This window comes from Argopecten irradians, chromosome 9, assembly GCF_041381155.1.
Source record: "Argopecten irradians isolate NY chromosome 9, Ai_NY, whole genome shotgun sequence".
Classification (NCBI taxonomy): domain Eukaryota; kingdom Metazoa; phylum Mollusca; class Bivalvia; order Pectinida; family Pectinidae; genus Argopecten; species Argopecten irradians.
In genome coordinates, this window is record NC_091142.1 from 9,653,344 (window position 1) to 9,680,039 (window position 26,696).

Consider the following 26,696-nt stretch of genomic DNA (forward strand, 5'->3'; position numbering starts at 1 on the left):
ATATTCCCATTGAGCCATCGGGTCATATTCCCATTGACCTATTGGTCATATTTCCATGGAGCCATTGGTCATATTCTCATCGAGCCATTGGTCATATTTCCATTGAGCCATTGGTCAGATTCCCATCGAGCCATTGGTCATATTTCCATTGAGCCATTGGTCATATTCCCATTGTTAAGCCATTGGTCATATTTCCCCATTGGTCATATTCCCATTGCCATTGGTCATATTCCCATTAAGATGTTACGTAATAAAGCATGAGAGAATTACGAGCTACGGAACGAACTAGCTATGAAATAATCAATACTATTGCATGCCTAGGAGAATTAAAGATAGAAGAGTTGTCATTGTGCTAAAAGTTGAACAATAGCTTGGGATGACTTCAGCTGAGGCGTGTTCAGGATGTCGAGCGCTCGCGAGCGTTCGCGAGCGGACCGCCTCCTGCCACTCAGGAAATTTCTTGTCGCGCGAGCGCTCGCAATTCTGAACACGCCTCAGGTTGTACAGCAAGTACTTGGTGGGCACAGCGAGTAATAATAATAATAATAATAATATATTTTATTAACGTGTCACACATTTTTACACAACATTTACAATTAAAAAATATTCATCATTAGGAAAAATGCCCAGCCATAAATTGGCTTACGAGACACGAATGTACTAAAATTATGGACAATATATGTGAATAAATTAACATTTTCAGTTAAAGTTATAATAAGTTAAGATTATTATAATAGAGATCGCCTTCTCCTCATCGCTAAAAAGATATATTTAGCAAGACTAACTTGTAAAACATCACAATTCATTAAAAAGAGAAGTTGATTATCAGAAGACATACTTTCAAAATGTTCACATAAAACAGTTACTCTATCAAATATGTAAGTTTTCCTTAAATCACAATACGCTTTACAGTTAAAAATAAAATGAACTTCAGACTCAATGATATCTTGACAAAATGGACAAGTTCTTTTGTTTAAAGGCATTGGAGGCTTACAATAACGCCCTGTCTCTATATTCAATGGCAAACTGCCACAACGCAACTTAGCAAGAACGCTACGGTGACCTCTAGGCATAATGCAGGAAACATAACTTTCAGTTTTTAAATCTCTCTTAAAAGTTCTATATGTCCTAAGCTTCTGTAATTCTTACAGTGAGTAATTGTTACAGCGAGTAATTGCTACAGCGAGTAATTGTTACAGCGAGTAATTGGTACAGCGAGTAATTGCTACAGCGAGTAATTGTTACAGCGAGTAATTGTTACAGCGAGTAATTGCTACAGCGAGTAATTGTTACAGCGAGTAATTGCTACAGCGAGTAATTGTTACAGCGAGTAATTGCTACAGCGAGTAATTGTTACAGCGAGTAATTGCTACAGCGAGTAATTGTTACAGCGAGTAATTGCTACAGCGAGTAATTGGTGTAGCGAAGACATGTGTACGTTTTAAGATAATGATGGCGAAAAGTTAATTTTATCATTAATCCGCATCCTCCTACATACAGTACTCGGTTACCTCTGCTAATTAACCGGAAGTGCGCCGTCTTTGATGGACATGCATGAGGAATAAAGTAGACGAAGAAATCCAGCACCAAGCCAAAGATGGAATCCATTTTGATTAGTTCCAACACTTGATTTAGAAGTAACATCATACATGTATATAAATGTATACATTCTGAATCATTTTAGTTCAACTTTCATTAAAAAAATCTCCGTAGAGTAAATTAAATATTGTACTAAGCTTGGGATATATAAGGTATCTTGGATAGTGTCTTTTAACATAAACAACAATAAAATCACAGATGTCGCTCTGAAGGTGAACTCTTCAATGACTGGCTTTACCCTAAACCTTGGTACAAAATTCAAAAAAGATGATCCTCGCGCTGCATTTCTGACAGAGATGTACCAATCTATGTCGGGTCATTTCACCAACATTCCAGGTCGGTGGTACGTGACGTAGGACATCTGACTCGAGGGAGAAAAGTATTAACTACAATTAATAAGGATGGCCAGTTATAAACTTATCTATTGTTTGTAACGTGGGTAGATGCACGTATGCTTGTCGCGAGACGTAATAGTGCTGTTACATAAGAGCTACCATTACTAAAACTCATGTATCGATAATGGCAGACCGTCGAATCGGATGTGGTCGGATTTTTCTGCGGATACTTCAGAAATGGAGGCGATATCTTATTGTCTATTTGGTGCCGTTGCTTCTTCTTCCCGTAGTGTTCTTTGGAAATTCAAAGGTAAGTATTAATTTGTAATTAATACCCGCTAATTATCATTTTGTTCTCTAGATCAATACTCATAGCAAAATGTATGCTTTAATAAGCCGCCCTTCATCATACTATACGAACATCATGGATCCCTATACATTATACGGCTTCTATATTGATTTCAGCATCAGTACAGATGAATATTTCATATCTTGATATTCTCTGTACAGTGTATGTATTGATATACGACTCTTACGAATGTCATATACATTAAATTATATATTGTTTAGATACATGTATATCTATTTCAAAAGGGTACTATTTTCATCGAAATCTGAATACAGAGTAAATACGTTTGTGTTATTTTTTTGGTATCGTTTGTATTTTACATTGATAGCCCTGTGATACTGACAAGTATCCATGGCACAGACTCTCCACATTTTATCAAACAGGTTTATATTTCAAGAAATAACAATAGTTTGTAGGTAAACACGGTATTCTAAACCACAGGGATCTGAGAATTAGTTACAGATTATATAATCATGGACCCACGTACAGAGTGTCATAAGACCATTTTAGACGTTTTAGAGCTTTAGATAAAAAACGATAAATATCATTACGCGGTACTTTATACGATATACCTATATAGTACCATGTAGAGTATGATTTTTATCGTTTTTTCTAATTCTCAGATCCCTATGACAGCGGTTTACGACAGAGTCGGATTTCACAAGCTTTATGACTGTGTAACAACAAGTTGCAGACATATATATACACGCATACATATGTATATATTTACATCTTCAGGTGTGATGTTTTAAAACACGTCCCGATGAAAATAGCCTCTGTGTGATAATGATGATATAAGTTGATACTCTAAATGTGTTTTACATCGCTATAATACATAGCTTTAATAGTCAAATTGTTTCCTGTGGTCGACGTATCGGTTCGTGACTGAGATTCCGATTTATTGATCACCTCGGCTGCTGGCATCGCTTTGTCCTTCAAAAACTTCTCAGGTTAACACTTGATGCATCGTTACTAATAGTTGTGATCACAAACATGTTCAACTATAAGAGATCATTAATTTTTAATACAAAAATTCTGGCTTTCATGGTTCTCTTGTTGTTCTGTTTACTGTTGAATTGTTTAAGTCTGATGGGTTTCTCGTTGATTGGTGTCAAACTGACAATGCTTTCTGTGTCCTAGATGCCCTTCACGTGACACACACGTACACATGCTACTCATCGCTACTGTGTAGATGGGAATTACAGAATCCATGGGATCTCTTCCTGTTGGATGTTTTGCAATGCTGTTTGTAAATTGGCAGCTCTACTTGTTTTTTTTTTTTTTTGCCGTGTTGTATGTAAACTGAAGGATTCGGAACATTTGGTTTTCAGTTCAACAGATACATGCACAAATTACATAACCCTTACAGACGCGCTTTCATCATAACCCTTGTACATCTATTCAAAAGTGTGTACACATGTGCGATACAGCGGCGTCCGGCGACCTTGTTAATATGTGATTCTGTATTTACATATTACAGAGTTAACTGTCCTTGTGGGAATGCAGTTATTGTGACGTTATGTGTTTGTAACGTCATTTTTTTCAAAGAAAACGACGTAAATTCCGAACACAAAATAATGACGTCACAATGGATACCTGCTCACAAGGGAGCTTACTCTGTGATATGCAAAGACGGAATAAGTCATTCAAGGACTGTCATCACATAGTCTGTTGAATTAGCTATTTATATAGGTACACTACAGTAAACTATCAAGATATGCAATTCAGCTGAAATCAACGCCGATGTTTATTACGCATTTATATATGTGTATGTAATCCCCGGACATGCTAGTGTAAAATCCTGTTGTCCTATATACAAATATTCTGGTTAAAATCAATGGAAAGTGTTTATGCATTCCGATATATTTTCTTGGCATAGCTGTTCACTGTACAATTGACATTTCACCAATGTGTCTCGGACAGACAGATCGATAGCCCGTGTACACTAGATCTAACACTTCCTCTGACAGCTCGACTAATATTGACTACAATCTGTGCTGATCGCGTAAACGTTTCAAAATATCTATATCTCCACATTGTCAATTTCTTCGGAAACATTTCTAAAAATAGACTCTACTATAAAGCTACTTGTATATGTAATTAATATATATTTGATTCATTCACAAGTCACAAAACACACGAACTGTTTTTGAATTAATAATAAATGATATTTATCATTGATCACATGAAGGATATTGTCAGTTAAGGAGAAGGCGGGAATCCGTCGTCTTAATGGCATTACCACGTCTCATTATTGTGGGGTATACAACCAAGTGGAAAATGTGAGTTAATGAAGAAACGTGGTTCACACCGTTATAAAAATGGTTTATTAGGTCACCTGACCCGAAGGGTCAGCGAAGGGTCAGGGTGACCTATTGTCATCATGCACCGTCCGTCGTCGTGCGCCGTGCGTAAACTCTTCGTTCAAACGACTTCTTCTCAAGAACCAGAAGGCCCAGGGTACTGATATTTGGCATGTAGCATGCTGGGATGAAGCGTACCAAGACCCAAGACCTTGACCTTCATTCAATGTCACAGGGGTCAAATAGGCTAAATTCTTTAAACCACTTCTTCTCAAGAACCAAAAGGTCCAGGATACTCATATTAGGCCTGCAGCATGCTTGGACGAAGGGCTACCAAGTTTGTTCAAATGAAGGACATTGACCTTTATTCAAGGTCACAGGGGTCAAATAGGCTAAAATCCTTTAAACAACTTCTTGTCAATAACTAAGAGGCCTAGAGACCTGATATTGGGCCCTTGACATGCTTGAATGAAGGACTATCAAGTTTGTTCAAATGAATGACCTTGATCTTCACTCAAGGTCATGGGGTCAAAAAGGCTTAAATCTTTAAACGACTTCTTCTCAAGAACCAAAAGGCCCATTGTACTGATATCAGGCCTGCAGCATGCTGGGATGAAGGGCTACCAAGTTTGTTCAAATGAAGGACCTTGACCTTCACTCAAGGTCACAGGTTATCAAATATGCTAAGATCTTTAAACTTCTTCTTCTCAAGAACCAAAAGGCCCAGGATACTCATATTCGGCCTGCAGCATGCTGGACGAAGGGCTACCAAGTTTGTTCAAATGAAGGACATTGACCTTTATTCAAGGTCACAGGGGTCAAATAGGCTAAAATCCTTTAAACAACTTCTTGTCAATAACTAAGAGGCCTAGAGACCTGATATTGGGCCCTTGACATGCTTGAATGAAGGACTATCAAGTTGTTCAAATGAATGACCTTGATCTTCACTCAAGGTCATGGGGTCAAAAAGGCTTAAATCTTTAAACGACTTCTTCTCAAGAACCAAAAGGCCCATTGTACTGATATCAGGCCTGCAGCATGCTGGGATGAAGGGCTACCAAGTTTGTTCAAATGAAGGACCTTGACCTTCACTCAAGGTCACAGGTTATCAAATATGCTAAGATCTTTAAACTTCTTCTTCTCAAGAACCAAAAGGCCCAGGATACTCATATTCGGCCTGCAGCATGCTGGGATGAAGGGCTACCAAGTTTGTTCAAATGAAGGACCTTGACCTTCAATCAAGGTCACAGGGGTCAAATAGGCTAAAATCTTTAAACGACTATGTTGTATTGTGCTAATAGTCAGATGACCGTTAAGGCCCATGGGCCTCTTGTTTAAGTAAAGGTATTTAGGTATTTAAGTTTCGCGCAGTTCTCACCGAATGACTATATTCTGTATTTAAAGATTAACTTGAATAGTTTTTTTATGTTAGGAAGAAATAACACAAAAATCAGATTGGACGCTGAATAACCCGCTAAATCCATCGCATCAGACCGCAAAATGGATACGCATTGAACAAAATCGTCTAGAATGTGTATACCACGTGTGAGCGTGACAGTCTGTTGGAAATTGTTATATATAAAACTGTATATTGTTTTACCTGATAATATTCGCGACTTGCCAAGCTCGCCTCCGTATCAACAGCAAAAAGTAGTGTGGGTCAAAAAGCTACTCTGGTGAGATTAGGTCCCGCATGATGGACTGCCAGTTAATTTTAAGAGGTTAATGGCTTTTTTTTTGTTTTGTTTTTTGTTTTTTTGCCTGAGATGAACTTTAATTTGATTCTAGGCATTTCAGGTTTGGAAGTCGTGGATTAGAGATAATTGTATGGAGAACATAAGTGTTTGAGTTTTGATGTGGTGATGCTCGTATCAATAAACGACAACAAAAAGAAAGAAAAAAAACCCAGATAATTCGGACTATATATATGTGTATTTTGCACAGCGGGCCAGTTCAATGAAAATGGATGCTGTCATACATTTTTGTACTTGGTGGATGGACTGATAACTATATATGACAGTCATGTGGTTTTTCCCCCCGAAAATACGAGATTTGAAGAAAAAAATATAAAAATTGGGATATTTACTATGACACAGTCTCAGTTTTATAGTAAATTTCCCGATATTTAGACTGTTTTATAGTAAAAATCCCGATTTTTAGACAGTTTTATAGTAAATATCCGCATTTTTAAACTTATTTTTCAAATCTCGTATTTTCTGAAAAAAAAATCACATGACTGTTAGGTACAGTATATTCATCACTCTATTTACCAAATATAAACAAGAGATCTCAGAGGGATCTAGGGGCCAACCAAAGAATGACCCGTGTCTAACTATGGAAAGAGGGGTCTTTTCTCTGCTATTCTTTTGACTACATCCTACAGATAAAATTTAAAAAAAGATCGCTCAAGCACTTTCTGAGAAATAGCGGTAACAAACTTCAACTATCAAAATTCAATATGGCGGCCTGTCGGCCATTTTGTTGACCGATCGGTCCCAAAATGCATTATTTACGACTAGGTTCCTAAAGGGTTAGGAACCTACATATGAAATTTGGGAAATATCCCTTTTGTACTTTCTGAGAAATAGCGGAAACAAACTTTAAAGGCCCACTACCTTTCCGGAGCAAAATTAAAGGTTTCTAAGAAAATATATATCGATGGCCTAAGATGAGGTTATAACATGAAGCTTATGCAAGTTTTCCTGCGTTATATATGATGACAGTTGAGTTTCATTTCACTGTTTTGCCTTCTGGGGCAGTGATAGTCAACTACCGCGCGGCATTTAGGACGACGGCGGGAAACATAAGACGACCCGCGTTATGAAAATTAACATTTTATTTATTTAAATTAAATTGTTCAGAAGGTGATGATAAGTGTAGCATTACCGGTAAGTTGATAACTTTTGCGACTCTACAAAATTATCAATCTCGTTTTACATTTCTATTTTAAAAATTAAAAGCCGTTTCGGAAAGGTAGTGGGCCTTTAACTATCAAAGTTCAAGATGGCTGCCTGGCGTCCATCTTGTTGATTGATTGATCCCAAAAAGTAATATGCACAATTACCTACTTGGACCCTAGGGGAACCTACATATCAAATTTGAAAAAGGTCCCTTAAGTACTTACTGTGAAATAGCGGAAACAAGAATTGTTAATGGACGAACGGACGGAAGAAATGCCGGACGGACGACGAATTACGGACGAAAGGCGATTTGAATAGCCCACCATCTGATGGTGTTTGGGTAAAAATGTATGACAACATCCATGTTCATTGAACTAGACCCATGTGGTATTTTGTATGTTGGCATATTTCTGCCATCGAGTTGCCGACTTACGACTTAATGATGTCGACATGATATAGGAAGATGTTGACAAATTAGAAGACTATGTCGACTTACCATATGTACCTGCCCACGTAATGATTCCAAGATAATTATGTAGAAAGTCGGTAACTCGGCGATTAATCGTGTTTATATGCTCGGGTGTGACACCGACTTGTCAGTTATTGATGTCGACATCTAAACTAAAAGACGTCGACATCTTTTCTTGAAAGTGGAAATCAAAGGCCACCCTTTCATAAAGCACTGTGTTTATACAGCAAAGCACCATACAGCAGAGATCGACGTTGATTTTGTTTATTGATTTCAAAATTGAAAATTGTGATACTGCACATACCGGCCATGCAGCTGTAGCCTGCGTGTACGTAGCTGTTAGTCCGAGCTGAGGAAGTTAGGAGTGCAAAATGACTCTTCTTTGTTCAACGAATTTCCATCCTCTTGGCCATAATTATTTATCAAGTAATCGTGGGTTGAAAATTCGTTTAAAAGCTGTGTGTGTGTGTTTTGTGGATTAGCATTCGTACCAGGTCCATGCGGTACATACCGTACTATAGTATATTAAAAGAATGAATGAAAAATGAAAAACAATGATTTTTTTTCATGTTTTATTTTCTTGCGAATCACGAAAAATACCAGTTACGTAATTTAAAAGCCAAAAAGGTCACAGTACAGGTAAACCATACACATTGGAAAACCAGCTTTACTTGTTAGCTTGCCCTGTCGATATATATACATAAATATTTACATCCCTCGATACACTTATATATAGACACAACGAATGTTTGTTATGATCTTAATGGCCAGATTCAACCTTTGGGCTAAAATTCCTCCCGGGGCGCGGTTTTAGCTCCAAAATCGGGATAAATTTGCATGTATTTTTTGTAGTAAAAACGTAGTAAAAAAAGCCACGTGCTTATAGAACCTCATTCATGCCATTGGCCGGAATATACAATTGTATTATGGGTAACTAGTGATCACGTGATTGTGTGTTTACTTCCAAATATGGTGATAGTTTGCTTGCCATTTCTTCGGAAAAATTGAATTATTTGAAAATATTTACACTCCAAAATGTTATAAATATTGCATGCATATCATTTTGACTTGCACATATGTATTGTTTTAGTATAAATAATGAACTGAAATGAGCTATAAAACTGCCATTTCCACGTTTTGTAAATAAATGATATAATGCGAATCGACCAATTCATTAGGTCTAACCGTCTAATCTAGGATCAGCGGTGATCGGCTACTCCCGCATATATTCGTAGAATTCTAAATTTATATTTTTATATATTATTAATTTAGGTTTCACAACACACACATATAAAAAAAGAGAAAATAAGATCTGCATCAAAAGGCCAAATCATATATACTAAATACCAGGTCAGAGAAATCACTATATTTAAAAGTAAACACACACTCATGTGATCACTAGTTACCCATAATACAATTACATATTTATTTCGGCCAATGGCATGAATGAGGTATAAGCACGTGACTTTTTTTACTACGTTTGACTACAAAGAACACGTGCTTTGTAACATTATGGGGAAAATCCCCCGCGGATCGTGGTTTCATTTCCACCATTTGAAATTGCTTAAGCAATACTATCATATCATTGTGTATTTTCCAAATTCTTTCCAAAAAATACAATGGTTAAGCTCCCGCGTAGCCCACTTAGCTTTTTGGGAATCAATTAAGGAAATCGATGTGCATGCACGGGCTTATGTGCTAAATTGGGACCTATATATATATATATATACATGTAGGACCTAAATCATTATGCTTCGGTAGGTTCCGTACGAAAATGCCTAGATACTACTGGTTATTAGTATATCATTTAGTTCGTCAGAATTACTCTTCATAAATTGAAAGGTCTCAAGCTAAGGCCCTCTACCAAAATTGTGAATTTCATGGCCCTGGGGTCACGTGAAAAAATATTACGATTTAGAATGGCTGAGATGAGTTTTAAGATGTATTTTGAGGATTTTAAAGCGTTCTTAACGTGGTAATTTTTCGATTTAAAGTTACTTGCATTTAGAAATTATAATTGTGAATGTCGTCATATCATTATGCAACCCTGCTCGATCTGAACATACCGGCTTCACACCATCGGCACATTGTTGTTTTACTAAAAAATAATGAATTGATTTAATTGTCTTGCTAAAACAAAGTAATATTTTAAGAAACATTTTTGAAATAGTAGAATCCCTTGATGGAGATTTTTAGTCTAGTTCATGTGTATTGAATTTTTATTATTAAAGATTTGAACATAACGTGCTTGAACGTTTTAGGAAATGCGCCGCAAAGCGGCAAATTTTCTAAAATGAAGTACGAAAAATGTGCAGGAGGACACTTTTTCTTCCTATGCCCCTGCAGTTGCACATTAAAGTGTAATGAACTTGGTACCCACTTCTGACTTATGTAAATCATACCAATAAAAGATGGATCTTTTCTCTATTTCTGTAATTCTTTACCTTTTTCTTTCCTCTTGGAAATGTTTTATAACATAGGAAAACTAAAAATGAAGTCTATATAGCAGTAAAAACCACATAGACACCTGACAGTCATGTTTTTTTTTCTTTTCTGATTGGTCAAATGATCATGAGTTCGGATACAGAATGAAACAAACATACACTGTCTATAAGCACCATACCTTGGCCTATAAGGCCCATGAAATCAGTCAGTGATGAGGTATCAATTTAACTTTTAAATCTATGAAGAGCATTTGATTCCATTACATCTGTTACATTTCCTATGAAAATTGAGCAAATAATGCTCATAAATGTGTTTCCATATATAAACTACATGTCTGGTAAATGTGACCCTCTCCCCTGGGGAAAATCCCGAGACCCCATGGCCATAAAATTCACAATATTGAGACCTTTCAATCTATGAAGAGTATTTCAGACAAACAAAATTATACATTTTCGTACGGAACCTACCGAAGCATAATGAGTTAGGTCCTAGGTAGCAATTTACCAGGCGCGAAGCTGCCATGAAAGCACATAAGCCCGTGCATGCACTTGTCATCATTTTCCTTAGTATGTGTACACATGTATTAGATTAGATTTAAAAATCTAAGTATATATGGAAATAAACAATGATATGATATAGTATTGTTTAACAATTTCAAATGATGGAAATGAAACCACGATCCGCGGGTGATCTTCCCCATAATGGTACAAAACACGTGTTGTTTGTAGTCAAACGTAGTAAAAAAGTCACGTGCTTATACCTCATTCAAGCCATTGGCCGAAATAGATATGTAATTGTATTATGGGTAACTAGTGATCACATGAGTGTGTGTTTACTTTTAAATATAGTGACTTCTCTGACCTAGTATCTAGTATATATAATTTGGCCTTTTGACGAAGATCTTATTTTCTCTTTGTTTTATGTATCAGTTCTGAAACCTAAAGTTAAAATAAATATAAATATAAATTAAGAATTCTACGAATTTAGCCGGGAGAAGCCGATCTTCGCTGATCCTAGATTAGACGGTTAGATCTATTAAATTTGTCAATTCGCATTATATCATTTATTTACAAAACGTGAAAATAGAAGTTTTATAACTCATTTCAGTTAATTAAAATAGTACATATGTGCAAGTCAAAATGATATGCATGCAATATTAATAACATTTTGGAGTCTAAATATTTTCAAATAAATCAATTTTTCCGAAGAAATGGCAAGCAAACTATCACCATATTTGGAAGTAAACACACAATCACGTGATCACTAGTTACCCATAATACATTTGTATTTTTCGGCCAATGGCATGAATGAGGTATAAGCATGTGACTTGTTTTACTACGTTTTTACTACAAAAGGTACATGTAGATGCAGATGTATCCCAAGTTTGGAGGTAAAACCACGTCCCGGGAGGATTTTTAGCCCAATGGTTGAACCTTGCCGTTAAGATCTCAATAAAATTCGTTGTGCCATTATATAAGTATATTATATGTATTATTTGTGTACATGTAAATACATATATATGGAACAAAGAAGTAATTCCAACCGTGTGGACAAAAACCAATTGTCAAATTTTCGAGGCGATTTGCCTCTTCATCAAGACACACAAAACGAACATGGGACAATGAAATTAAAGTAGACAAATATTCAACAGCACAATGGAGCGCAATTAACCCTTCGGCAAGTGCCATTTGAAGTAATTAGTATCCTACAGACTTACATTTTGTACGTTTGATAGGATCCCGTGTCATCAGGAAAATCCTGTTGATATTACTTCTTTGACCCTTTTATACATATATGAACATGGTAAGATAAGTCAGTATAAGTGCACATTCATTGAACACTTAGCATTAAAGATAACGTACCTACCTGAAATTATACTTTAAAATGATTTCATTTCCTATGAAATCACAAGACAAAAAATATTTGATATACCCTTCATAATGACCCATTGGTGTTAACTGTTTTGCATAATAGTAGATCACGCAAAAAATACCAAAAGCGACCAAATGGCATCATCTGAAATCTATATTTTCAATTTTCCCTGACCCCCTTCCAACCTTCTCGCCTCTAAAAAGTGCTTGCACATGTGCACACAACACCCTTCAGCTACGCGCCTGGTATCCAACATTGTTGCTGCTAAGTTTCATTGAAATTGATACAGTAGTTAAGGAGGAGTTGTCCAGACAGACGGAGGCACAGACGGACAGCCAATCGATCTCAGTATTCCGTTGGAGAAGGATAGAACTATTGGCCTTAACATGATGACTTTTGTTACCCATATTATCCAAATACCATGTAAATGAACTGTCCTATATATAAATACTTTTTGTATTTCGATAGGTGGCTAGCTGTGCCTATGGTATCCTAGTGATAGGTTTTTTTTGGGTGACGGAGGCCCTCCCTCTGGCTGTGACGTCACTACTTCCGGTCCTGTTATTTCCTATCCTCGGAGTAGTACCCGTGAAGCAAATATGTGCAAGTTACTTCAAAGTAAGAAAAACCTTGGTTTACTGCATGTTGAATTAAAAATGTCTTTGATGAAATTTAACATTTTTTTTGCTAGTGAAAATTTAATAGATTTTGACTAATACAAAAAAAATATTCTTATACTTGGGGTAGTTTGATCGATCTCTAGAACATTGTCATATTGAAGTAAATGATGACACAAGCTATTGACTATATAGATAAACGGACATCTACAGTATGTTTATAGAACCCAAGGCCTGTGCTAATATAATCAGAATCGAATGGTTCACGGGAGGTAACTCTTACGTCATTCTAAATACCAGTGATGTAACAGCGGAAAGCCTTCAATTCTATAAACAAAGGTGGATCACCTTCTCAAATTAATGTGTTTTGCTTAAAATCATACTATCTCTTTGATTTTTAGTTCTGAATGGATTTTGTATGGAGATTTATTTTTCTCCATATTGGTATTTTGACAATCGACCTTTATTTTGACATGTTAGTTCTCAGCCATTGATTTTATCTAGGAAACTCTGATGCTGTTTCTCGGAAGCCTCATCGTAGCAATGGCCGTCGAGAAGTGGAACTTACACAGGAGAATTGCACTAAGGGCGTTAACTCTTGTTGGACCAGAACCTAAAATGTAAATGAAATTTCATGCATTTCGTGTCCATTCTATGTATTGCATTTAAGATTTATGTATAAATCAACTAGTCTATTCGATTAAAACTGACAAAAAAAGTTACTGAAAATATTCGTTTTGAGATTTTAAAAAATGGTATGCGTATGACTTTTGTACATTGTCCATCGTTTGTTAATCATTCTTAAGGAGGTTATGCGGGCATTTTACTCTTAAACATGTAGAAACAAAGCACTCTAGTTTTCACAACTTAGTGTCTGGTAGCCAGTCTATTATTTTTTTAGGTTGATGCTTGGTGCCATGTTGCCTAAGGTCGCTGAAACTGACAGAAAATATTTTTAGGCTGACGTTTGGTACAATGCTGTAGGCTGATGTTTGGTACCATGTTGTAGGCTGATGTTTGGTACCATGTTGTAGGTTGATGTTTGGTACCATGTTGTAGGCTGATGTTTGGTACCATGTTGTAGGCTGATGTTTGGTACCATGTTGTAGGCTGATGTTTGGTACTATGTTGTAGGTTGATTTTTGGTAAAATGTTTAGGTTGATGTTTGGTACCATGTTGTAGGTTGATGTTTGGTACCATGTTGTAGGTTGATGTTTGGTACCATGTTGTAGGCTGATGTTTGGTACCATGTTGTAGGCTGATGTTTGGTACCATGTTGTAGGTTGATGTTTGGTACCATGTTGTAGGCTGATGTTTGGTACCATGTTGTAGGCTGATGTTTGGTACCATGTTGTAGGTTGATGTTTGGTACCATGTTGTAGGCTGATGTTTGGTACCATGTTGTAGGTTGATGTTTGGTACCATGTTGTAGGCTAATGTTTTGGTACCATGTTTGAAGGCTGATGTTTGGTACCATGTTGTAGGCTGATGTTGTTTGGTACCATGTTGTAGGCTTATTTTTTGGTACTATGTTGTAGGTTGATTTTTGGTAAAATGTTTAGGTTGATGTTTGGTACCATGTTGTAGGTTGATGTTTGGGAAGATGTTGTAGGCTGATGTTTGGTACCGTGTTGTAGGCTGATGTTTGGTACCATGTTGTAGGTTGATGATGTTTGGTACAATGTTATAGGCTGATGTTTGGTACCATGGTGTAGGTTGATGTTTGGTACCATGTTGTAGGCTGATGTTTGGTACCATGTTGTAGGTTGATGTTTGGTACCATGTTGTAGGCTGATGTTTGGTACCATGTTGTAGGTTGATGTTTGGTACCATGTTGTAGGTTGATGTTTGGTACCATGTTGTAGGCTGATGTTTGGTACCATGTTGTAGGCTGATGTTTGGTACCATGTTGCCCTGCTGGTTCCTGTCCATGTGGATGAGTAATACCGCCACGACAGCCATGATGGTTCCAATCCTTAACGCCATATTAGGTCAGATCAAGGAATCCCGACGGGTGGGTGAGTATTTCATATAACACCGACATCTCAACCAATCAAATCGTAGTCACTGTGACATCACATCATATCGCAACGTCACACTACTAAACCTGTTGTCACAACGACATCGCTACAGAGTCATTACTCGTGTGCACGATTCCGGCAGACTTCTAGCAGAATTCGGGTTTACATTTGATTGAATAGATATAGACCGGTGTAACATTGAAAATAGATCCCCAATGCAATTGCCCTCTGGTCAATCACGGCTTATGAATAGACGACAGAATATTTCGGACTATTACAATAGCTTAAGGTAACCATTAACTATACACCTTATTATTTTCAGACATGAATGGCGATGCAGAGCATAAGACAATGACCGGAAAAACTGAGAACTCGACAGAACTAGAGGCCCTGAATACAACAGACAAAGAGATGTAGATTATCCGTTTACTTATTTTAAATTAATATTTAATGGCTTTCTTCTAATATTGTATTTTATATATCCGGGTATGATCTAAGCCTGAATAATCAACTTAGCGAATTAAAGTGCATATTCAGTATAAATGTGATTTTGAAAAATTTAGCGAATAAAAGTAACTATTCAGTATAAAGGTGATTTCAAACAAATGTAGCGAATAAAAGTAACTTTTCGGTATACAGGCGATTTCAAACAAATATAGCGAATAAAAGTAACTGTTCAGTATAAAGGTGATTTCAAACAAATATAGCGAATAAAAGTAACTGTTCAGTATAAAGGTGATTTCAAACAAATGTAGCGAATAAAAGTAACTATTCGGTATAAAGGCGATTTCAAACAAATATAGTGAATAAAAGTAACTGTTCAGTATAAAGGGAATTTCAAACAAATACAGTGAATAAAAGTAACTGTTCAGTATAAAGGGAATTTCAAACAAATATAGTGAATAAAAGTAACTGTTCAGTATAAAGGGAATTTCAAACGAATGTAGCGAATAAAAGTAACTATTCGGTATAAAGGCGATTTCAAACAAATGTAGCGAATAAAAGTAACTATTCGGTATAAAGGCGATTTCAAACAAATGTAGCGAATAAAAGTAACTGTTCATTATAAAGGCGACTTCAAATAAAAAGAAAATAGTACAGGTATCAATACAGTGGTTTCAACACTTCAACCTTCAAACTTTATTAGTCTCTTTACACAATACATTGTGTAGAGAAACATTTTTACAACATTTAACAAATGTAACATAGAAGGACCACAAATTATGTAACTTTTTAAATATATCTTTGACAAATTTACATATATTTCTTAACATGTAACAAAGCATCATGACTTGTTTACTTTTCTAGTGAGTATAAACCAGAACCTAAATATAACCAGGTTTGTAGACTGGACAACGAAGATGAGGATTTCATCAAGCTTGCTAAGACGTTCGCTTTGTGCATAGCCTTTTCAGCAAACATCGGAGGTATTGCTACCCTAACAGGAACTCCGCCAAACATCGTGTTCAAAGGTTTGGCAGACTCGTAAGTAAGAACTTTTCAGTGCCCACTAAGGTAAGGAAAACCAACAATGAAGAATAAATTTAACAATGATGCATTTTCATTCTCGAATATAAAACAACACCTCATGTGCAAGCGATACCAACTGCTTCGCCAGACGTGGTACTACAATTCAATTGCTATCAGCTAACATTTATATTTCCCACTATTTTATATTCCATTTTCGGATTGTAGTATCCCTGTATTGACGGTGGTATAACGTGTGCAATGTCGGGGTATAGGATTTGTTTATATTATTATAGGTTATTTAACGACTATGGTACCGATTCCGGAATAACATTCGCTAACTGGCTGGTTGTAGGGTTTCCACTGTCTGTCATATGTCTAGCCTTCTGTTGGCTCTGGCTTCAGATCTACTACGAAGGGAAGGGGTGAGTGCAATAACAACAGACTTCAATTAAACTTAAAATGTTATATTGATTCAGAACATGCTGGTAATGATTTTGTTTCCATGTAAATGTTATTTTCGCCTTCGACTAGATAAATGTGTGTTAACCACCATATTTCGTCAACTGTCAATCTAGTGTATGCAATACGTATCTTCAACTGTTAATCTAGTGTAATCAATACGTTTCACCAATCGTCAATATAATGTACACGATACGTATCATCAACTGTCAATCTAGTGTAGGCAATATGTTTTATCACTTTACAATCTTGTGTAGGCAGTACGTATCAACTGTCAATCTAGTGTAGGCAATATGTTTTATCACTTGACAATCTAGTGTAGGCAATACGTATCAGCAGGCAATCTAGTGTACACAATACGTATCATCAACTGTCAATCTAGTGTAGGTAATATGTTTTATCACTTGAAAATCTAGTGTGGGCAATACGTATCAATTTATCCCTTGTCCGTAATAAAATTACGTATTGTTTTTTTTTGTTTTGTTCCTAATTTCAAGGTTTTTCACCTGTAAGAAGAAGAGAAGTTCTTTTGACCAAGTGAAATATCACCTACAGAAGGAATACAACAGCTTGGGACCCATGACGTAAGTCCGCCTCTTTCTCTTAGCAGGTTTTCTAGATCTAGTGTATGCAATACGGTATGGAACTATAAAACGCAAAACAATGCTTAATACAGTTGTGCTCATTGATGAATCCTCGCGTTAGTGTTACAGAGATAAAACGACTAAATCATATATTAAATAAACACATATTTTTTTAGCATTATAAAAATACTTACAACATCAGTATTTATAAAAAAACGCCCACTTAAATGAAAAGAGCCATTGGTTACAGGTGTAACGTTATTAATCATATAAAATGTTTCGTTTGTCAAAATGAAAAATATCATGCAGACGAATAAGTTGGATAGCAGATGGATTGGGTGATGAAATATATAATTACATACTGTATAAATACCAGTCTCGCGATCGACAGCTTTATATAATAGTCATTGTACAACATTTCCTACTGCTAGGTTTCATTTCTAAGTCATATCGCTGAATGCCAAGCACTACAATCGTCACAACAAAGCTATCCTGGTGTAATTAATCACGTTAATGTCACATTTTCATGCCTTTTTTCACAGCGATTTAAATCGGATTAACCTGTGACTTTAAGTTGTTTTACAGCGCTTGTGTTTTACAGATTTGCGGAAGGCATCGTTCTCGTTGACTTTGTAACGTTGGCTGTACTCTGGGTGACCAGGAACCCCCAGTTCGTTCCTGGTTGGTCAGCCCTATTCCCCGACAAGTAAGAGTCTATATAGTAATATGTATGTACCGTAAAAACTCGTATAAAGTTCGCACCTTTGTAATTTTTGCAGGTACTTCTTGGATCTGAAAAATGAAAAGGAAGATTAGTGTTATCAATTTAGTTTGGCGTCTTTGTTTTATGACATGTAAAATAAATTATTTAAGGATTAACTTAAATTGACACATTTTATGTAAAAATCTTAACTTATACTGTTTTTTTTTATGAAAATACACTCAGATTTTTGAGTTGTATCTACATAACATAAACATATATTCAAATTAATCCTAATGGATTCAATTTACTAAATATATTATCTTTATTTCGAATTCATTCTGGGACTCTATTTTTTCTATTAAATAATTACGCCGTTATCTCAGCCATTCAAAAGCTACGTTACAAACGTCGACGCTATTTTTTTTCTTTACGAGCTGATAAAGTAAAGTTTTAAGCCAATGAAAACGCTCGTTACAGGCAAAATTTAATTATATTGTATATATTTAAGGATTAACTTGAATAGATTTTTTATGTTATGGAGTTATAACACAGAAATCTAAGTGTATGTAAGATGAGAGTACACAAAGATTTTTGTGTTATATATCTTCATAACATAAAAAATCTAGTTAATCATTATCATTCAATTTACTAAAACTAATTTCTTGAATATTCAAAATTCATTTTGAGACTCTTTTGTCCCTGAAATCATCACGCCGTCATCTCCTCCAATCAAAAGCGACGTTACAAACGACGACGCCATTTTTTTCCTTTATGGGCTGATAAAGTAAATTTTTAAGCCAATGAAAATGCTCTTTACAAGCAAAATTGAATTAAAAATAATTTATACTAATGATAGTTGTTTATCTCGTTTTGATTTACAATAAGACGACCCAGAGTTTTATATAGGTTCTGTAGGAATTAGATTGACACTCATTTGTTATCTGCATATTATTCCACTTATCATTTTGTATGCCATTTTGCCTGTTACTATTAAGGCAACCTTTAAAATGTTCAGATAAAATACGCAGTAAATCAGCGAGTAAGATTGCTGAACAGTTGTGTGTCTTTTTATGGGACTGTTTTCATTTTGTTTCTATGTCGGTAGCACTGATTTAGTAAACATCCTTTGTACTGTACAGGTATGTAGGAGATGCCTGTCCTGCTGTCCTGATGGCCGTCCTGTTATTTGTCCTTCCATCTAAACCACCAGATCTGTGGATCATCTTCAGACGAACTTCAAACCAAGATCGTAATATAGCTTGCTCATTTAAAAAAAAAAAATCTCCATTGTGTAAATTGAAATTTCGTACAATCAATATGATATTGTTTGAAAATTTTAAACCATGAAATTGATCTATACAGGAAAAGTATATTTCTATAGTACTATGCAGTGATTTATATGCATTACGATATAGCAATTTAGAATATTACCACATATAACAATGGTACTATTATTATGACTCTCTCTCTCCTAAAATGTTTTTGCCTTCGTTAAATCTCCGTGACGCGCCAGTATACTATAGTAAGTTACCGTCGATACTCTTAGTGTTACTATTACTAACGTTACATCCACCCCTAGATTATCTCCTAGTAAAACTGAAGGCAGTTCAAAAAATCTGAACCAATCATAGGACTGCAAAGATTTCTATTGAAGACTACCCAGAGAGAGAGCGACACCCAACTTCAAAGACACACGGTCAATCACAGTGTACCGTTATACGGCTCTTTTGATGTACATATCAAAGGACTATATTAAATTACCTATTCTGTTCTGTTGCCTCGAGTTTTTACTACGAGACAATCCAGGGGTAGATAAAATGTCAGTTATAATAACCCCTTAAGTATCGAGGATGACCAGCAAGAGCAAGTGTGACTATATATACAGTACGCGTCGGGTGGTTTTGTCCTCATCCACTTTCAGAGTTGTGAGTGTCACACGGAGATAGCAGCACGAAAATTCCACGTTTACAGTATTAAAAAAGTAACTTCTATATCGTTATATTTACATTGCTATTGCACAGTACCTTTATGTTGCTAATAAGAATCAGAAAGTTAGTCCCTATAGCATTATAGAGGAGGCGTGAAATGATGTGTACAGATTTAGAAAAGTAGTCCCTATATCGTTATAGAGGAGTTGTGTGATGATGTGTACATACAAATGTAATTAGAAAAGTAGTCTCTATATCGTTATAGAGGAGATGTGTGATGATGTGTACAAAATTAGAAAAGTAGTAGTCCTATATCGTTAAAGAGGAGATGTGTGATGATGTGTACAAAATTAGAAAAGTAATTCCTATATCGTTATAGAGGAGATGTGTGATGACGTGTACACAATTAGAAAAGTAGTTCCTATATCGTTATAGAGGAGTTGGGCGGTGAGGACGACGACGGCGAGGAGGATACAGCTACTGTAGTCCCACTGCTGGACTGGGAAACTGTCAACCGGAAAATGGCCTGGGGCGTCATTATATTGATGGGCGGAGGGTTCGCTCTGGCGGACGCTTGTAGTGTAAGTCCGAACAATACGGTAATTCGTCAACTGCGTTAACATATATTGAAAATCGGAGTGGAGAAATTTTGCTTGTATCTATCATTTTCAGCGGCCTAAATATATATGCATGGCGTGACTTTTTGGGGCTAACTTAAATACATTTTAGTTTTCCTAGTCAAAATGGAGCTAAGGGACAGCCAATTGGTTAATACGTATTCATATTAACATCTTTTCCTCTGAAAAGATGACCAAATGCTTACATTAATGTTTTACACTTTGGATAGTGTAATTTACCGTGTGAGTAACATTTCATATCAAAGGAACAACAACGCCGAACTTTCGCTACAACAAAAGCCTTCAGATAATTTTTGGTTACAAGTATTATTATTTTGAATAAAAACAATTTCAGCTATTAATGCTGAAGCTGTTGTCGAACTAGAAAGTGCTTTAAAACCTGCTTTGTTTTCTGTTTACATTTTATACAATGGCCCTACAGTTAGAATTTACCTGCTGCCCCTATTGCATGACGTAAAAGGCGACTTAATTTGGATCTTATCTTTTTCTTCTGCCCAATGACTTTGCACTAATGCCTCCCTTGGCACCACCTCACTTTTGGCCTTGAGATGAGCGTGCGCCCCTGTGAGAAAGGCTCTGGGTTCTGTCCCCTGGTCGATACACACCCAAGAAGTCTATACAAGTGGTAGTTTCTGCTCCTTTTTAAGCGCTCAGCATACAGGGAGTGGGACGACTGGTTCATCCGTTGTCAGTATTATGTGACCGGGTGGGGTGTGTTGCTTGGTGTCTTCGGCGGCATGCTTCAGTGATATAGCACTATAAAAAGGGCAACAGTTCCACTATACAAGAAGACACAACATGAATATACCGCAGTCTCCCAAAACACGCACCTCGCACAACATACACGCAACACACAACGCATGCATGGGAGGCCGTCCTTACATGACCATCGCTGTTGATAGGACTTTAATAAATCAAACAAACAAACAACTCTTTTTCATTTTACCTTTAAATGTCATTAACTTACAATATCGTGCGGAATTATGAAAATTGACAAAATATTACTACTCAAGCCTAATAACACAATTTGTCATAAATCACAAGAAAACTGAGTTAAAAAAATAAATATTCAGTCTTTAGAGTAGATATTGTATTACATATTGTAGCGCGAAAAGTGTACACATAGCTCTTATGGCTAAGGTAAAAAGGTTTTTTTTTTTGTAAAATACCTAAAAAACGAACTATAGTATGATCCTGATTATGTATTACACGTGCAGGCGTCCGGATTATCGGAGTGGGTGAGCGAGCAGTTGGTTGTACTAAATGTGATGCCACCCTGGGCAATAGCTTTGGTCCTAGCCTACATCATAGCCGCGGCCACAAACATCACTAGTAACGCGGCCACCGCCACACTATTCCTGCCTATCGTCGGCAAACTGGTACGTACTAACTAACTATTCCTAACTATTCTATATGAAAGAAGACAAATATCAGAACTTTTAATGTTATTTAAACTTTATTTATTACAATTTAATATATATATATATATATATAAATTTGAAATATAGTTTGAAAGACGACCTGTAAACCAACTTTTAACTTGTGTCGCGACTTTACTACAATTACTAAGTATTGCGAATTCAGGAAAGTGAATTCTGCGGAATCATTATTGAACCGAAATAAGTTACAATATTGATTTGATTTAAAAAAATATTATTTTGTTTGCTGTGTTTTAGTGATATTCTTATATTGCTAAATTAATATAAGGGTTGTATACATTTTTTCTTGTGGATAAATTTTGTGAATTTACTTTGATCCCGAATTTCCCCGAAAGTAAATCACACGCGAAGGAAACTTGGATAAAAGTATCTCTATACCTATAATATATTGAAATATATTACATTATTTTAATGTGCAATCAACTTTTAATTCTCAATCGGTTTTGAATAGGTTAACAGAAAGATCATTTTTTTTGCATTCGTAATATTATGTTTTGTTGTGTTTTTTTGGCTTTTTAAAAATAAAATTTTATAGAAAATATAAAATGCACGATTAAATTGAGTGTGAAAAGCGCGTAACTTCAAATCTGTACGTGTACAGTAACAATAAGTGTATGTTGTGTGCTGTTACCTTCTCGTTTAAGGCATCCTTTGTCCACTAACAGATAATGTAGGACTTAAGTTTCCTATTTTGGACTCTTACAGGCAATACAGCTCGAGACACATCCTCTATACTTCATGATACCGTGTGCCATATCAGCCTCGTTTGCGTTTCTACTTCCGGTTGGTACTCCTCCGAATGCCATCGTCTTCGCCACAGGGTACCTCAGTATAAAAGACATGGTATGGAATTTAGTAAATGCCTAAATGGTTAACGTCGATTCGGTTTGATTGACGACTTTTTAAAATACAAGTTTCGTTGCAAAGCAAAGTTTTCCTTTGTTTCGGATACATTTACATTGAAACAACACTCCATAACTAATACCAGTTTCTCGTACTTTTCATTGGTCTCAAAAGAATAGTGAACTCACTCATCGTTACATTTATTTGATTATGTTATTTATTTGGAAAATACTTATTTTGTTTCTTATCGATACCTTTTCCTGCCCACTGTAGAGAGTAATTATCGGTACCTTTTCCTATCCTCTGAAGTCAGCAATAATCGATACCTTTTCATATCCAATGTAGTCTGTAATTATCTATACATTTCATATTCACTGAAGTCAGTAATTATCGATATCTTTCCGATCCACTGCAATTAGTAATTATGGATAACTTTTTCTATCAATTGTTGTCAATAATCATCGAAACCTTTCCTATTCACTGCTGTCAGTAATTATCGATATCTTTTCGTATCCACTTTAGTCAGTAATTGTCGATACCTTTCCTATCCACTATAATCAGTAATTATTATAGACACCTTTCCTATCAATTGTAGTCAGTAATTATTGATACCTTATTCCTATCCACTGTAGTAAGTAATTATTGATACATTTTCATATCAACTGTAGTAAGTAATTATTGATACCTTTTCCTATCCACTGTAGCCAGTAATTATCGATACCTTTTCCTATCCACTGTAGCCAGTAATTATCGATACCTTTTCCTATCCACTGTAGTCTGTAATTGTCGATACCTTTTCCTATCAGCTGTAGTCAGTAATTGTAGGTACCTTTCCTATCCACTGTAGTCAGTAATTATCGATACCTTTTCCTATCCACTGTAGTCAGTAATTATAGATACATTTTCCTATCCACTGTAGTCAGTAATTATCGATACCTTTTCCTATCCACTGTAGTCAGTAATTATAGATACAATTGTGCCTTTTCCTATCCACTGTAGTTAGTAATTATCGATACCTTTTCCTATCCACTGTAGTCAGTAATTATCGATACCTTTCCCTATCCACTGTAGTCAGTAATTATCGATACCTTTTCCTATCCACAGATGATTGGCGGCTCTGTCATCAATGTAGTTAGCGTCCTGTTCGTTTCTCTAGCGATGAACGCCTGGGCCAATCCATTTTACGAACTGTATACTTTACCCGAAGCTTTCCGGAAAGACCCGATTACCATGACAACGGAAACCATGATAAACAGTTCATTAATATACAACGCCAGCAGCTGTGTATGCTAATGTTTCAATGTGTATGCATTGATCACTGTTGTAGTTTTAGTGACAAAATAGTGACGCAATGTAACTCATGATATCTTCGTGTAAAACTCACGATGTATTCGTAAAACGGGGATAACTCACGATGTATTCGTAAAACGGGGACAACTCACGCCGTGTATAACCGCGACGATTCACTGACGTACGATTTCATCGTCTAAGTCTAACGACGACAAATAAAGATGTCTTCGTCTAACGACGACAACTGACGATCTTTTCGTCTTGCAGTGACAATTTACAACATCTTTGTTTTGTCAAATTCTACAAACAGCGACAAATGGCGATTTATTTGTCTAACAGCGACAAGTTTCGACACAATTCATGTTGTAAAATTCTTAAATCAGCAGCAATTTGTTCGTGTAACATTGATTGTGACAACTCTCGATTTATTCCAGTCTAACAGCTACAACAAATGACTTTATGATAAATAATTTGTCATTTCATTTCCCTCTGAAAGTAACATATACCACGACCATTCGTCCAGTAAAGATAACTCACGATTTCCTCATCCTGTCGTGGTCTTCAGCGACATGTTGAAAATACCCGAAACTCAAAATTTCCAAAATAGGAGCTCGCTTGTATGAACGGAAATAAACAGCTTCCTAGTGATCGATTGTTTGATATTGATATAAATAATATCTGTTTTATAAATTTTGTTTGCTATATATGGGTAAAACATAATCACATATATACGGTATTTATATTTTCTTGTTTGTCTACGAAGTACCGCATTCGATGTTGATAATTATCGTCATTGCGTATTGTTATGAGACAAACAGCATTAAAGCAAGTGTTTATCTATATTTATTTTTGTAAAGAGACCAATAATTTCAGGATAAAGATGGCATTTTTTAATCCGTATTTATGTTTTAGGTTTATTGCGAATTAAAAAAAAGTATCAAGCATTTGAATGTGTGAAAGTGTTTAAATTATATGAATTCCATACTTTGTATAGGCTATCCAAAATACTAGCATTGGTCCGCGATAATCACCAGTGTAAAGAAGCTGACAAACAACACAAGAATCGTTTTGATTCTAACCCATCGATGATCGTACATGACGCTCTCATAACGTCAGACGTCAGGGTGATAGATATTAAAAATATTGCAAAGAAGTTGATAAAGTATATACTGTAAGTACTGTGATGTTGCCGTTATATTTAGAACCGTTACTATCATACAGTTCTATACATATCTACTGTATCACTAACTTCCTATACATGCAGTGCAGCAATCAAATAGTTGATGGGAACTGGTAGGTTGGTTTGGTTGTTTTAAGTTGCGGGTTAGGTTATAACTTTTTTGGTAACCATGCATATGCTACTTCCTCCACCGTTATGAACGTGGGCTTGGAATTAACTGGTTGATAGGACCTTGTTTCCAGATGTAGCCGATCCTGTGACACTAAGCTTGGAAAATGTTACTTATTTTTGAAAAAGGGTGTGTAATTCGTCTACCGCTGAGCTGATAGCAATATCCGGTGTACGGTTACTGTACATGTACCCGCACGATGAGAGATGCTTGCCTTCCAAAATTATATACATATTACTGTAACGTCCTACACATGCAGTGCGAGCAATCAAGATAGTCTGATGGGAACTGGTAGGTTGGTTGTGGTTGTTTTAAGTTGCGGGTTAGGTTATAACTTTTTTGGTAACCATCCATATGCTACTTCCTCTTCCGTTATGAACATGGGCTTGGAGAGTTAACTGGTTGATAGGACGTCTTCGTTCCAGATGTAGCCGATCCTGTGACACTAAGCTTGGAAAATGTTACTTATTTTTAAGAAAGGGTGTGTCTTTCGTCTACCGCTGAGCTTGTAGCAATATCCGGTGTACGATTACTGTACATGTACCAGCACGATGAGAGATGCCTTTGCGGCTCTCTATAACCTTCCAACATGATCACATGATCCCTCTCATCCAATCACGTCTTGTCTACCATAATTGATAAGTTGCGCTCGCTCCAGAGATTACAAATCTAGTGTTTAAACTGAATATCTTATTCCATACGTATCTATTGTTATATATTTTGTATATGGAAATGAATGCCAAGTTCATTGAATTATCCATAGTATTTATAAACTTATAATAGAATATGTCTCATTGTAGTAGCAGTATCCTCGATACTCAGGGGTTCCCACTTACGTGGACTATCTCATTAGTTGAAGCAGCTCAGCGGAAAACATTTGACCAATCACAGGCTAGCAAAGATTTCCTTTGAAGATAAGAGAGAGCGACGCCTAACATCAATGAACCACAGTGTACCGTTATACGCAGACTTTTGATGTACATCAAATGACTAAATTACCTATTCTATTCTGTTGCCTCCAGTTTTACTATGAGATAGTCCAGGGTGTAGAGATCGTAAGTGATCGGAACCCCTATCGAGGA

At 36.1% G+C, this 26,696-nt stretch overlaps 1 protein-coding gene across 1 annotated transcript; it reads left to right on the top strand.

Annotated features, from left to right (window-relative positions):
• The first annotated feature begins 1,905 nt into the window (after positions 1-1,905).
• Positions 1,906-25,535, top strand: LOC138331377 (Na(+)/citrate cotransporter-like). Its single transcript, XM_069278953.1, has 14 exons — positions 1,906-2,244; positions 12,741-12,890; positions 13,394-13,509; positions 14,781-14,908; positions 15,234-15,324; positions 16,220-16,396; positions 16,675-16,803; positions 17,338-17,424; positions 18,026-18,130; positions 19,267-19,376; positions 20,491-20,636; positions 21,911-22,072; positions 22,838-22,975; positions 24,080-25,535. Exons 1-14 carry the CDS (start codon positions 2,119-2,121, stop codon positions 24,266-24,268), a joined length of 1,854 nt encoding a protein of 617 aa, XP_069135054.1. The 5' UTR covers positions 1,906-2,118; the 3' UTR covers positions 24,269-25,535.
• Positions 25,536-26,696: the final 1,161 nt, after the last annotated feature.

Bases quoted from the DNA above. Each gene is read 5' to 3' on its own strand.
- LOC138331377 (XM_069278953.1), top strand. From the start codon at position 2,119: ATGGCAGACCGTCGAATCGGATGTGGTCGGATTTTTCTGCGGATACTT. The intron at 15,325-16,219 runs GTAGATTATCCG...TTACTTTTCTAG, and splicing joins AATACAACAGACAAAGAGAT to TGAGTATAAACCAGAACCTA. The intron at 22,976-24,079 runs GTATGGAATTTA...TCCTATCCACAG, and splicing joins ACCTCAGTATAAAAGACATG to ATGATTGGCGGCTCTGTCAT.